Genomic DNA, 15,332 nt, shown 5'->3' with positions numbered 1-15,332 from the left:
ATTAGAATTTTGGCCCAGTAGTTTTTGTTTTGGGGCTTTTTTTTTTTTTTTTACTAAATCAGTCCATCTGGTTGAACTCCAAAAAGCAGTTTCCTGGTCAAAGCTCAGAAAAAACACATAAAAAATAAAGGAAAAACACCACAATACTGCAAACAACAAAAAATGACAAGAAAACGGTGTAAAAAAAAAAGAAAAGCCCCCCAAAATAATGAAGCAACTTGTCCATTTTGCTGTCAACTATGACTCCTGCTACATAACATGAAAGCCATGTGGTGTGGATGTTAACTAACGTGATGCGTCTGTGCATCAGCATAGAACTACATCCAGATCCGCTGAATACTCTATGGCTTTGACTACATCATATTGTAGACGATTCCATGATCTCTCTGCTTTGTCGGATTGTCGATACATTCTAATCCAGTGGTTCCCAAACTTTTTTGGCTCATGACCCCATTTTAACATCACAAATTTCTGGTGACCCCAAACATTCAAAACAGACAATTTTTTGCTAAAATTAATTTTTTGATCATGTAATAGTTTGCTATCCTATGTTGCAAATAAACGTTAATTTGGATGACATTTAGTCTATATAATGTATATTATTATGGACGGAGGCAGAAAAGCCAGGTGTAGATTACTGCACAAAGTGAGAATTTTATTTTCCTCGGTCAAGATATGTACAGTCAGTCCAGCTTGGCTTTACAAGGCTGACAATTAATACTGAATAAACAATAACTCAAACTATGAATTATGAAAGAGCTGCAGCATCTGAAACTGACCACGATGAACATTTGAAAGATAAACAGTACCACAGTGCTTCAGTTTCAGCTTCAGATTTTGTCATGTCTTTTACGTATTGGGACTGTCTTTGTAAACTCACCATATATTTTTTATTAGTAAGTTGTTGTTTTTTTTTTTAAATCAATTACCAGAAATTTCATGCGACTCCAAGGTGTAAAAAACACTGTTCTAATCCTTCAGGATCTAATATCGTCATATCGCACACCCTTACCTCCTATCATACCCGCCTAAGTCATATTTGGCCAAACTGTGAAACCTTCATGACTTTACTCTCTTAACACTGGTGTTTCATTTTATGCAGATATAACAATTTGGCCAAAAATATGACGTAGGCAATTATGCTAATGATATGTAGGCAGATTCATTTACAGCACAGCAGACCTTGCATAAATCCCATCAGTAGACCTCTGTCTGAAAACATAGTTCAGTTGTCACCACTGTGTTAGTGCAAGTCTCTGTGGTCTGTTCTGATTGGCTACTCCCCGTGTCCTTCAATGTCCCCTGAGCTTTGGGACACAACGTTCAGCCAAATTTATGACTAATCATCCTCCATCAGACGCAGGATGGCCACAGATAACGTACAGAGGAGAGTGAAACAAATACTGATGAGCAACCAATAGAGTGAAGGTAAAACCAGCCTCATGTTGATGGATGTGTTTTTATCATCAGGGGATAAAGGAGACGGGGTCCCGGTTTCTGATAAAAGCAGTGGATGTGTTTCCGTGTTGGTTTCCAACCCAATGCCAAGGAGACGCCTGGCAGAGGATGAAGAGTCATTCTACGTCATAGACACAGGGATTCACCTCATATCAGCTAAAAGAACACACACAGGCTGTCAAATAAACCTAAAATACTAGTTGCTTTTCCATTGACCCTCAAATTGTGCAAATATAACTTGCGCATAAAAATTTACCTGATGGAAAAATGACAAGTCTCATTTTTCGATTAAAGGTTTTTGCGCTGGCAAGAGGTGGTTTTCGGGTGTAGTGCAAATGGTATATCATGCAAAACTGCAATGGAAAGACCTTTTTTTGCAAATAGAGTCAGGTGAATTAAAAAAACAAATGTTGACAAATGTTATAACAAGCGAAGAAGAAGCATGTCGCGGTATGTGTGGACATACCAGGAAACCCAATCATTTTTAATTTAGTACGAGATAGAGGGCTAATATATAATAATAATAATGAATATATCTGTAAATCAACACCATATTTATGTTCGTCGCCATGTTTATGGAATGACTTCTCGTGTCATCTCGCCATAATAAATAAACAAATCATTGCATTTGTGATTTAATGGAGAAACCGACATTACGCACTTCTGTTTTTTCGACATTTAGTAAATATCAGTAAAGTTTTGCGCAGATGTCCAATGGAAACGCGACTACTGAGCCTGTTTATATTCACACCAATACTCCGATCATTACCAGACTTCTGGAGTTATCAGATTAGTGATCAAGTAAACAGGATAATCTGATCTGTTTTATCAGATAACAGCAGTAATCTGATTATGAAAAACTGGATTAACACACCTGGGTTTCTCCTAAACACTCCATTGTCTTCCTGCATGTATACTAGTTAATCTGATTTATTTCATTCTTTTACGTCTGTACAGGTGTAAAAACAATTAAAATCATGGAGAACGGAAGTTACATAGTTAAACGTGAGCGGAAGATTATAACAGGAAGTTGACGTCCACCATCACTATGCACGTATGAACTCCAAAAGAAATCCAATAATGGACTGGAGTGTCTAAACCAGGGTTTATTGATTATTGCATTTAGAATAGAAATGAATAGAATAGATCTTTCTTGTCACTGTCACAGGAACAATGAAAATCCGTTTCATGCAGAAGGGACTGTATAAGAAAAGTACAATAAAATACAAACATCACAGTGTTAAGAAAAGTGAACTGTGCAAGAGCTTCAGAATAAAGTATTAATACACATGTGCTACTAAAGTAATACTAGAACTCCTGAAATGAACAAAATATACAGAAAGAATATACAGAACATTACTCTATAACAAAGATGAGAGATATGTACAATGAATAGGATATATATAAGGCTAGTAGTAACATTTCTTAAGTACATGTAAATACGTTAGATGTGATTATTACAATTATCTGATTACTCCTGGTTATCTGACTTTTACGGTCATGTAAACAGGCTCAATGATTCTACTCTGAATGTGACGGCATTCAGGTCTACGTCTACAGCACAGGAGGTCAATGGTTCAGAGTAGGACATATGAGGAGGAAACGAAGGCCTTGATGTATAGAGCATCTTTTTAATCCTATGTTGAATAAAACATCTGACTTGGAAACAAGTCATTAGTAATAATTTCCTGACGGCAAACATGTGGATTCAACTTGCTAATTTTACTGATGTTTTAAGCACTAAAACATAACATGCTGCACACTTTTAATCCCCCTCGGCCAAATATAGTGAAAGATTCTGTTGAAAGTTCCTGCCATATAATTTAGATTAGATTGTCTTCATGTGAAAATTATTACATACATATTTATATTTGAAAGTCCTCAGATATTATAACTGCTCAAGGCCATTTGACCTTAAAAAAGTAGGTCAAGGTCATCTATTTTTAAAAGGTGGCTGCTCCATGACAAGATGCATCCACAGTATCTCTCTCTCTCTCCCTCTCTCGACCATTTTATAGACATACGTAAAACACTTTTATATGGAAGTGAATCTGTCTCATCAGATTTTGAATTACAAAAGCCATTGAATTTCTAGCACTGAATGGTTTCTTTTTTTCACTGAAATTAAATATCTGAATTTTTTTGTCTCTCAATTTAACTATGTTCATAAATTTTGAGTAAAAAAAAATAAATTAGATGCAAAAAATTCAGACGCAAACAATTCAGATCACACATCTGGGACACCAAGGATAAGCAATCGATTCTATCTCAAGTCGAACCGACACCCAATCGAGTTATGTTAGTTTGGTCAAGTGATGCCGATGCAGGAAGACGGTCGGCACAGATGTGTGATCTGAATTTTTTTGCATCTGATTTTTTTTTTTCTGCATGTATGTACATAGTTGAAATCAGACACAAAAAATTCAGATACTTAATTTTAGTGCAAAAAAAAAAAAAAATCAGATACTTAATTTCAATGCAAAAAAAATCAGTGCTAGAAATTCGATGGCTTTTGTAATTCAAAATCTGATGACACAGATTTACTTCCATACTTTTAATGGAGTTTTTTCATATTGATATAGGATTAAATATGTTAAAACAGTAATCCACTTTGTAAGAAAGTGAAAATATCAAACAATATTAGGGTAATTCTGACTAAAAACCTTTTCTGTAGGTCTGTTCCCCTCAGTGTTGAGGTTTCTGCTTGTTAAAGGGAAGTATTTCCTCGCCAGTCACCAGTCAAAAATGTTTGCTACTGGAGGATTCTGTTGAATTTCTATAAATTGGCTTAGAGTCTGGTTTTGACCAACTCTGTATGTAAAGTGTCATGAGATAACTTTTGTTATGATTTGACGCTATATAAATAAAATTTGATTGATAAATTTGATTGAGTGTCCATATGGAAAACAACTACCAAATGTATCCGCTGACCTCTGTCCTTTAGTATTTGTCTAAAAACACCACCCCTTCATATAAAACCTGCAGGTCCAAAGTGAAGGTGACCTTGGATTATGACTGGTTTTTATTTCAGAGTTACTATTTAATATCCTCAAAGTTAATATTGGATCCACTTCAAGTATCTTTCAAATGTCCTGGCACTAAACTGGCCTTTTACAGACGCATCAGGGGAAAATTAACATAGTTCAAGACACGGCTTTGTCTCTGGTACAGCTCAATTATGTTAGTAATCAGTAAAACACAACATGTTATTGTATTTAAAACATCATTGGACTTATTTCCTTTCCAGTTTATTAAACAGTCCAGTTCCACAGCTGCTGGTGTCAGCTAAAGCTAAACTTAAAGTCATGCTACTGTCTATAATTTACTGGCACATTTACTGACAGATTCGTGCTCTTTTTCCTGATAAATGTCCAGAGTTGTGGACTCCTCCAGACTCAGAGACATCTGAACACCATAACTCGGTTGAAATGTGGCACTGCTGGTGTCACAGTGAATGTAAATTTCCTTTTTTCAGAAAACAACATTCAAATAGTGGTTCTAAGTGATGGATTTTCTTATGCATTCAGGGGTAAACTGAATGCAAATAATCCTCCTGAAGGATGAGGCCTTCACTGTATCCTAGACACATCCTTGTAAACTCTGACTGCAGTTTATGATTAGTTTTAGTTTGTTTTGCATATTCTGGTGCTACATCATGATAGAGGAGAAAAGAAAAAGTTAACTCAAACCAAAGCTAATGTAACCTCAGCAGAAAACAGTAATAATCTCCTCCTGTCCAGGTGATAGTTCATGGATCCACAGTGTGACTAAGTTACATTTGAACTTAATTCTGAGTTTTAAAGTGAATCAAACTGTACTTTAAAATATTCTGGTTTCAGGTACATAGTAATAAATATTGAAGGAACAAAACCCTACATTTAACCCTGTGAACCACAGTATCAAGTAAGTGTTTGTACATGAATTACAGAAAGAGAGTGAAATCTGAACTGAGCTGCACCCCTGACATACAGCCCCCAGACCCTTCCACTCACCGGTACACTGACCCCTGACCCTGTCACTAACCCCACCCCTCACCTGTACACTGACCTCATCACTAGCCCCGCCCCTCACCTGTACACTGTACAATGACCCCACCCCTCACCTGTACACTGACCCTGACCTCATCACTAACCCCGCCCCTCACCTGTACACTGACCCTGACCTCATCACTAACCCCGCCCCTCACCTGTACACTGACCCCTGACCCCATCACTAACCCCACCCCTCACCTGTACACTGAGCCTTGACCCTGTCCCTCACCTCTTTACTGACCCTGTCACTAACCCCGCCCCTCACCTCTACACTGACCCCGTCACTAACTCGATCCTCACCTTTACTCTCACCCCCATCTCTAACCCTGACCCTCACTTCTATACTGACCCTATTACTAACCCCGCCCCTCACCTTTACTCTCACCCCCATCTCTAACCCCGCCCCTCACCTCTATACTGACCCTATTACTAACCCCGCCCCTCACCTTTACTCTCACCCCCATCACTAATCCCGCCCCTCACCTCTGTACTGACCCCATCACTAACCCCGCCCCTCACCTTTACATTGACCCCGTCACTAACCCCACCCCTCACCTGTACTCTGACCCCTGGCCTAAGAGTCTGGTTCAGACCAGCTCTAAATGTTAAGTGTCATGTGATAACTTTTGTTGTGATGTGCCACTATATAAATAAAATTTGACTGATTGATTGACCCAATCAGTGACCCCGCCCCTCACCTGTACGCTGTCCAGCACCATGCCGGCCATCACCATGCCCATCCCAGCCAACAGGTAGGGGAACAGCACCTGCAGACAGATGGCCGTGGATGACTCCTCCTCCTCCTCTTTGGCCACCGACACCTTGGGCCGCTCCACCTGCTTTTTATGAGGAGGGGGAGGGAGGACTGGGGGGGTGGTGAGGTCATCCTGTCCGTCTATAGAACCCCCCAGGTGTGCATTGGGACTCCCTGCAGGACTCTTCCCCTTGGAGTGGGACTTTTTGTGTTTTTTCCTGTGTCGGGGCTGTTGTGGAGGTTTGTCTTCTCCTGGCATGATGACTGAGGAGACACATGGAAATACAAGCGTCACCATGGAAACTAGTCACTTCGAAATATACTTTGATTTGTTTTAATTGGAGTCAGTGAGCCATATCTAATAATCTAAGGGTTTCATTTTGTTTTTGTAGTACTGTAAATCCATCTGTACTGCCAAGGCCTGGAACACATTCCAAAAAAAAAAAAAAACTGTCAATGTAGGACGAATAGTGAAGTAAAAACTTAAAAACTGACAGTTGATGTCAGCAAGTGATGGATGTTGTCTTAGAAAGGTTAATATTGATTTACCAGAACTTTTTTAATAACTTGGCAAAAGTAATAAATAACATCCAGAACAGAAGCAGAGATGGGCTGAAGGTCACTGAGTCCCCCTTCAATGAAAATCAGTTTAAAGTATAAAAACAACACTGGTCTAAGAAAACTATGAAGGCATTTGGGGTACTTGGTCCATCATACTTCTACAGCACAGACAGTGTTAGAGTAGTTACTCAATAAAAAGTAATTAGTTACTAGTTTCAAGTTAGCTGTTTAACCCTTTCATACACAGTGGTCACTACAGTGGACTGTTATTCTCCAGCTGTTCTCCTGTATATTCATGGATTTGGTTGTTTTAGTTCTATATCAGCCAACACAGTGGACACTTATGCACCATCCCATACACTGTAGTTCATACCGTTACTGTAACTTGGCTGTTCTTCATAAACCTGATCTGCACCAACATGTTTGAGTGGAAATGAATTGCTTTTTATTATTATTAGACTGTAAAAAATAGTTTGGGTTTTTTTATACAAAAAGATTTTTTGTTTTTTTTTGCATATTATCTGTTAAAATGTGAGAAAACATCAGATTAGCTGCATTAAAAATGTTTTTATTTCATAGTTTTCACACAGTATATCAGTAAATATATTTATTTACTTCAAAATGTAAACGCATGGTTTCCAGCTGAGTGGACATTTTTGAAACTCCATGAAAAATAGGTTCACAGACAATTTTTGATTGCATTGTTTTTTTAATGCCTAGAGGAATAAAAACATTCAGGAAAAAAAAGAATCTTGATTAAGGCTCTAATAATTCATGCACGAAAGGGTTAATGGACTAATATTTTGTTTTTTTTAAATGGAATTATGCATTTTTAAACATTTCCCTGTGGTCTATATAAATTGTACTACTTACATTTACTACTGTAAATGCTATGCTTGGGTCTGAGTTCTTCATTAAATAAAAGGTCGTTGATCTTTGTTCCATACACGATATCTTTGAGGGCTGCACGATATTGGAAAAAACTGACACTGCGATTTTTTTAAACCCTGTGATATATATTGCGATATGAAAAAACACTCAGGAGAATATAATCTGTAAATGGTCAAACTAATTAGTTGTGTTTCCTCTCGTTGTAGTGACAAGGTATTATCGACACAGAACACGTGTTTCAGTATCATCCTTCTTGTAGCTGAAATAATTCCAGATAACTGACGTTGCTTTTCTTTTTGGCACCAAGTCTTCGTTTTTGGTCATTTTCTCTTGTTCGTTGCTTATTTTTCAATGTTGCTACCAGCGACTCACTCCATGTGCCGGGGCGTGGTCTGCTTTGGCAAACTGATTAACTGATTTGTGATTGGTGGATCGCTGTGTGCAGTGTGTGTCAGGTACTCAGGTTGAAATTAGTTGAGAACACATTGAGTTCTCTTGCCTCCTACATTGCAGGACCTGCGATGTGACTATTGCGCACATGTACATTGTGATGATGATGCTCAAACAATATATTGTGCATTTCTACTATCTTTAACATAACCCCATAGAAAGAAATCCAGGGCAGTGATATTTGGTGAATGAGGTGTCCAGGGAATTGGACCATCCCTTCTAATCCATCGGTATGGAAATGAGGGTAAATCTGCCATCGCATCTACAAACTCTCCTTTCAAAAAATGTGAGTAACATGATCAACCAGAAATTTCTTAAGAAAAATAAGCGCAGTTTTAATAATAATAGGTCTCATTTACATAAGTGCATTACAACTTACAGCTCACAGTGGAACAAACATCTCCAAACATTTAGTAACAGATAAAATATTGTTAAAACTAAACTTTTTTCACTTTAGACATTTTCGGTTGTTCATATTTGTTGAGGATATTCACATTTTTTGTGATTTTCATGTATTTTTTTGTACAATAATAAGAAAAAAATTGGAGTTGTCATTATTTATAGGTTATTTTAATAGTATTTTACTGGTCTAATGCACTTGCAATTGAATTGGGCTGTATGTGACCCCTAAACTAAAATGACTGACAGTCTTTATTGTTATTAGCATCAGTGTAAAGTCACCAAATCCATTCCACAGACAGGGTTGGGGCCTTCAGAGGGCCAGTTCTAACCCATGGGCCTTATGTTTGACACCTGACCAAACCCTAACCCACTACCATCATGTCATCTTCATGTGATTACACACTCATGAAAATAGAATTTATATTATATTCAAGTTTCTACATTTAGACCCTAAAGGCCTCTTACACACGCACAATACATTTACTGTGTTTGAAGTTCACAAAAAGTCAAATAAGATAATCTCTGGGGGGTGTTGTCATCCTAGGACACAGGTGTCAAACATGCGGCCCAGGGGCCAAATCCGGCCCGCCGAAGAATCCAGTCAGGCCCTTGGGATGAATTTGTGAAATGCAAAAATTACACTGAAGAAATTAATCATTTTAGTTCAGGTTCCACATTCAGACCAATTCAATCACAAGTGGATCATAATAACCTATAAATACTCAACTCCAAATTTTTCTGTTTGTACATGTTTTCATGTATTTACACTACAACAAAGTATAATATTGCAAAAATATCTGAATAACCTGAACAAATATGAACAACCTGAAATGTCTTAAGAGAAGTACACACAATTTTAACAACATTGCACCTGTTATTAAATGTTTTGTGTATTTGTAGATCCACTGTGACCTGTAAGTTATAATGTACATGTGTAAATGATAAACTGAAGCATACCAGTGTTAAAATTACACATTTTTTTCAGTTTGTTCATATTATTCATATTGTTTGAAAGGATATTTTATAGACGCAAACATTTTCATTATGTAATTTTACTTTTTTCACTTTAAAACAGAGAGAAAAGTTTGGAGATGACATTATATATTATTCGGCTAAAATTTCCTTAGGGGTTCAAATGAGTGGCCATTTTTGTCAAAAAATAAAAAAGTTGTAAGAAATACATAGAACTGTGTTGAAATAATGCTAATACATTTGTGCACAGACTACTGATATTATTTGACAGTAGAAGCTATATTTTCAGAAATATTGGATTTTGAATAGCACGTGTATGTGAAAACTTTTGCTGGTGGACGGATGTGACATTACCCATGATGCTCTGGTCAGTACCAGTACTTTATTAGTAATAAACTTATATACTTACTATTGCTAATTCTCCTCTTATTCATAAAGGTTCATATTGTGGATCTAAAACAATAACAGCTGACACAAAACACAAAATGTGGCAGTGGACGGATGTGACATGGTTGTTACAGATCCCATCATACTGATGCTCGGCAGCCATGTCACCGTTTCCACAAATGATCCCTGTGCAAAACTAGGATCAGAATTATTGATTGTATAGTTTATCATCATACTAGTGAGTAAATAACAATATAGAATTATTTCTTTATAGAAATGCTTATTATTAGAAAACTGTTGATTTAAAAAGTGACGTGTGACATTCTTAATGTATGTATTGGCGTAACATAAGCAGGATGGATCAGCACCATACTCCATATTGCAACCTGTAAAAATAAAATGTGATATGTAGTATAGAATCCTGTAAGAAAAACTGGGGAATCTAAAAGAATAGAATATTTGTTTTTCAGGTAAATTCAGTTCAAATATAACTTGGCCATTTGTGACATGAAAATATAGCATTAATTGTGATGAAACTGGACATTTTGAGCTGAAAACATAGTTCATATGACCATCAACATGTTGCAACAGAACTGAAATCCTGTAAATTTGCATAAGTTGCATTTACCAACACAAAGTTCCTTTGGGGATTCACTTCTATTGATTTCTTATGCACAAAGACAGAAATAAGACCTCTAAAGAAATTTTAGCCGACACGCAACTTTAACAATATTCCAGCTGTTATTACATGTTTTGTGTATTTGTAGATCCACTGTGAGCTGTAGTTATAATGTACATGTGTAAATGATAAACTGAAGCATAATAGTGTTAAAATTACACATTTTTTTCAGTTTGTTCATATTATTCACATTGTTTGAAAGGATATTTTATAGATGCAAACATTTCATAATGTAGTTTTACTTTTTTCATTCTAAAACATAGAGTACAGTTTGGAGTTGACAATATTTATATATTATTATATTATAATTTGACTGGTTCGGCCCACTTCAGATCAAATTTAGCTGAATGTGGCCCCTGAACTAAAATGAGTTTGACCCCCCTCTTAGGATGTCCATAATATCTATAATTCACACCAGCACATATTCACTCCACGCAAAAGTCACATGACACTAGTGTCCCCTAATCAGCTTTAAGGATTACCGTGGACAGAACTGATCTATAAATGTGAGCTTAAATACTTAATTAACTCATCTCATTAAATCCAATTGGATACCGGTGTAAACAAGATCCGGATCAGACCACCACACCAAGTGTACGAGTGGACCCACAGAGGCTTAAAACCCGGATGAACACGGATAATTATACCCACTCGGTCCACGCAGAGGCCCGGGTTATCTGAAGAACCGGATCCGCGGCCCCGTGGACGAGCCCCCGGTGGAGGAGCGGCAGATAGCGGGTCCAAACCTCCGGTCCACACAGACGGACATTCCCCTGGTGGAAGCTGCCATGTGTACAGACCATAATGATAGCACCGCCCCCGGTAACCAGGGGTTACACAACGAAACGCGCCGTGATTGGACGGCGATCCGGAGGAGGCACGTAGCCCCGCCCACCGCGGAGAGCAGCTGAGTGTGGAGAGAAGTGATTGAATGAAAACACGTGACAGACGGACACAGACCCAGGACAGACATGTGGTCTGAGTTACACTAAATGGAGAATAATAATAAAAATAATCATTATTATTATTTATTATAATAATAATAATTATTATTATTATTATCATTATAATTTTTGTTGTTGTTATAACATTAACCCTTTCATGCATACTGGTCACTACAGTGGACAGCTATTCTACAGCTTGTATATTCATGGATTTTGGTGTTCTTTTTTTTTTTTTTTTTTTTTTTTTACACATATCTTTATTAAAGTTTTAAGACACTACATATCTTTTCTGACATGAATTGGTAACATTATGTAGATCTCCCATGAGCATAAACCCCCAGAATCACAAGCCCTCCCTGTAGTTTTCACACAATTTATCAGCAAATACATGTTTCTGTGCACCAGAAATTAAACATGTGGTGTCCAGCTAAGTTGATATTTTTGCAACTTCATGAAAAATAGGTTTATATGATTTTTTTTTTTCATTATTATTTTTTTAATGTATTTTATTTATAATTTTTATTTTAGTTATTTTATTTATTTTTCTGAAGAAAATTTCAATCGCATTGTTTTTTTCCATGCCTAAAGAGGAATAAAAACACTCAGGAAAAATGTTTGATTAAGGTTCTCATAATTCGTGCATGAAAGGTTTAAATTAAAAACATTAAACTAGTTTATTCTGATTTAAATGGTGACTGAACCAACTAGTTTAACCTCATTTCCACTAAATCTGTGTTTTCAGACAATATTAGATTTACTACATCAGTCCTCTGGTGAATATTTCATTCAGCACATATCAAATGTTTCTAATTGTTTGAGCTTTTTCTAAGAAGTCACTCTCAATCCTAACAGACTGATTAATTAGTATTACTGATTATGCAAGTAACTTTTGAAACTAAAAAAATATATACATAATACAGCAATAATCTCAGCAAAAACTTTTAACCGAAAAATGAGACTTTGGCGAAATTGTCATTTTTCCATTCGGTAAATTTTTATGCACAAGTTATATTTGTGCAATTTGAGGGTCAATGGAAAAGCGACTATTGAGAATCCTTTGGAAAGTGCGTGTGTTTTTAATTGTTTGCTAACCTTGACCAATTCCTACACTTGATAAAATTACTGGTGACCTAAACTACATTGCAGTTTAAAAATTTTGTCAAACTCTTGTTATTATTTTGTGTTATTACTAAATTATTGCCTGTTTTATTTTATTTTTTTTTTTTTTTTGTTATTACCGATCTTTTAACCCATAAAGACCCAAACATCCACCATCCATCCATTCAACCAAAATTATCCACTGATCTAAAATGTTTAATACTTATTAATCCGCTAATCATATTAATACATGTAAATAATTGGTGTAAAATACAGTTTGTCGTCTTTTCATGGTCATCAGATATGACCCATCTGGACGTTCAGAGGCGCCGTAGTTACTGTGGAAACACTGTCATCTTCTACAACATCAATTCACCAGTAAAACCCATGGAGTTGGATCAATGACAGCGGATGTACACGCTTGGTTTATGTTCAGTAAATGATGTACTTGACTGAAAAGTCACTTTTTCTTCAGTTTTCTCTTTTCAATTTGAGCTTTTATGAACACCTACATAATCAGTAAAGTAAATATAAGAAAATACCAGATTTTCCCGAAAAAAAAGAAAATACAGAGGATAATATGATCATAAACAGTGATAAATCACTTAAGAAAGGTCAAATAAAGGAAAAAAAATAATAATTTGGGAACAGCCACAAAAGTAACACTGGGTCTTTATTGATTAACCCAGTGGTTCCCAAACTTTTTTGTCTCATCACCCCATTTTAACATCACAAATTGCTTGCAACCCCAAACATTCAATACGGAGACATTTTTTTTCTAAAACTAACTCACTTTTGATAATATAATAGTTTGCTATACTATGTTGCAAATAAACGTTAATTTTAGATGACATTTAGTCTATATGATGTATATTATTATGGACGGAGGCAGAAAAGCCAGGTGTAGATTACTGCACAAAGTGAGAATTTTATTTTCCTTGGTCAGGATATGTACAGTCAGTCCAGCTTGGATTCACAAGGCTGACAATTAATACTGAACAAACAAGAACTCAAACTAGGAATTATGAAAAAGCTGCAGCATCTGAAACTGACCATAATGAACATTTGAAAGATAAACAGAACCACAGTGCTTCAGTTTCAGACTCACAGTTTGTCATGTCTTCTATGGATTGTGATTGTCTGTCAACTCACCATATATTTTTTATTAGTAATTTTTTTTTTTTTTTTTTATCAATTACTAGAAATTTCAGGCGACCCCATTTGAATTCCAGGTGACCCCACGTGGGGTCCCAACCCCAAGCCTGAAAAACAATGGGTTAACCTGTTTTTCATTGTGGTGTGTGCTGCTGACCTCTTGGCCAGGTCACCCTTGTAGAAGAGATATCGATCTCAATGGGATTTTATCTAGTGCTTAAATAAAGCTCAAATAAAAGTATATATACTGTATATATACTATAGATAGATAGAGAGATAGATTATATAAAACAATCAATGAAGTGATCCTTGTGTAGGATTCAAGAACTAAAGCGTTGTTGTGAGTGTGTTTGCATGTGGCTCATTGTCTGAACACATGGACTAAATCTAAAAAAAAAGCTTTGTAGACCCTCATAAAGTTTGGCACAATGTCCCCCTCCACAAAACAGGTCTGACAGTAAATGTCTCATTCAGTGTCTGTAAAGTATGTGAATCCCATTTTCATTCATGGAAAATACCAGTGACTTGGCCTTTTACAGCCAAAAGCTAAAGACACAGAATAGGAATAGGAGAGTGGTAACCCCCAACACACAACTAAAAATAACATGTGCACTACACACAGCACACAGGCTGACAACACACAACTGAATGAAGCCAACAGTACACAACACACAACTGAACCAAGTCTACAACACACACTCAACTCAAACGTCGACATCCTTGTGTGTGTCCTTACCTTCTGCTTCACCTCCTCAGAATAACTGATCCCTGAAGATGACGGAGTGTATATGTGTGTGTGTGTGTGTGTATGTGTGTGTGTTAGTTGTGGTATGCTGTGTGTAGGCCTATGTGTATATTCTGTCTTCTGTTTGCCTGTACATTTGTGTTCGTACCATATGTATATATGTGTGTGTGTTTGTGTGTTTGGGCAGTGTATGTCCTAGTGCGCATGTTTCATGGGGGGCACCGTGTTGAATTTCATGGCATTTGCAAATAAGGATACCCCCACCCCCGTGTTCGACTGATGACAGCAGCAGGCAGATATGTACGGACTTTCCATGTTTCATTAATGGAAAGAAAACGATGGATGGATGGATGGATGGATGGATGGATGGATGGATGGATGGATGGATGGATGGATGGATGGATGGATGGATGGATGGATGGATGGATGGATGGATGGATGGATGGATGGATGGATGGATGGATGGATGGATGTGCATGTCTACAAAGACACAAAACATCAGGCAGAATATTGTTAAAATTGTATTTACTTCTCTTGAGACATTTCAGGTTTTTAACTTTTTTTGTAAAAAGGAAAGTTTGTAAATGTTAATACTTCCATGTAATTGTACTGTTTTACACTAAAACAAACATAAAAAATTTGCATCTGTCATTATTTATAGGTTGTTATGACAGTATTTTACTGGTCTGACCCACTTGAGATCATATTAGTCTGTATCTGGAACCTGAACTGAAATGATTTTGACACCATTGATCATTAATATGTTCAGTGTCAGAAGCAATTGCTCAAAGACTGCAAAGAAAGC

General features: G+C 36.7%; 1 protein-coding gene across 3 annotated transcripts in view; it reads right to left on the bottom strand.

The window, feature by feature from the left end:
- LOC115422894 (solute carrier family 41 member 3) overlaps positions 1 to 14,644 on the bottom strand; it is a 44,748-nt gene extending 30,104 nt beyond the window's left edge. The window contains exons 1-2 of one of the 3 annotated variants that reach the window (XM_030139511.1): positions 14,519 to 14,644; positions 6,188 to 6,507 (exon numbers count right to left, since the gene is read on the bottom strand). In XM_030139511.1, coding sequence (XP_029995371.1) covers positions 6,188 to 6,502 — 315 coding nt within the window. In that variant the 5' untranslated portion in view covers positions 6,503 to 6,507; positions 14,519 to 14,644. Of the gene's footprint in view, positions 1 to 6,187; positions 6,508 to 11,236; positions 11,374 to 14,518 lie in introns of those variants that run through there. The other 2 variants (XM_030139510.1, XM_030139509.1) reach the window with 2 other exon arrangements.
- Positions 14,645 to 15,332: the final 688 nt, after the last annotated feature.

This window comes from Sphaeramia orbicularis, chromosome 7 (genome assembly GCF_902148855.1).
Source record: "Sphaeramia orbicularis chromosome 7, fSphaOr1.1, whole genome shotgun sequence".
In the NCBI taxonomy this organism is placed as follows: domain Eukaryota; kingdom Metazoa; phylum Chordata; class Actinopteri; order Kurtiformes; family Apogonidae; genus Sphaeramia; species Sphaeramia orbicularis.
This window is presented reverse-complemented; position numbering and strand designations above follow the sequence as displayed.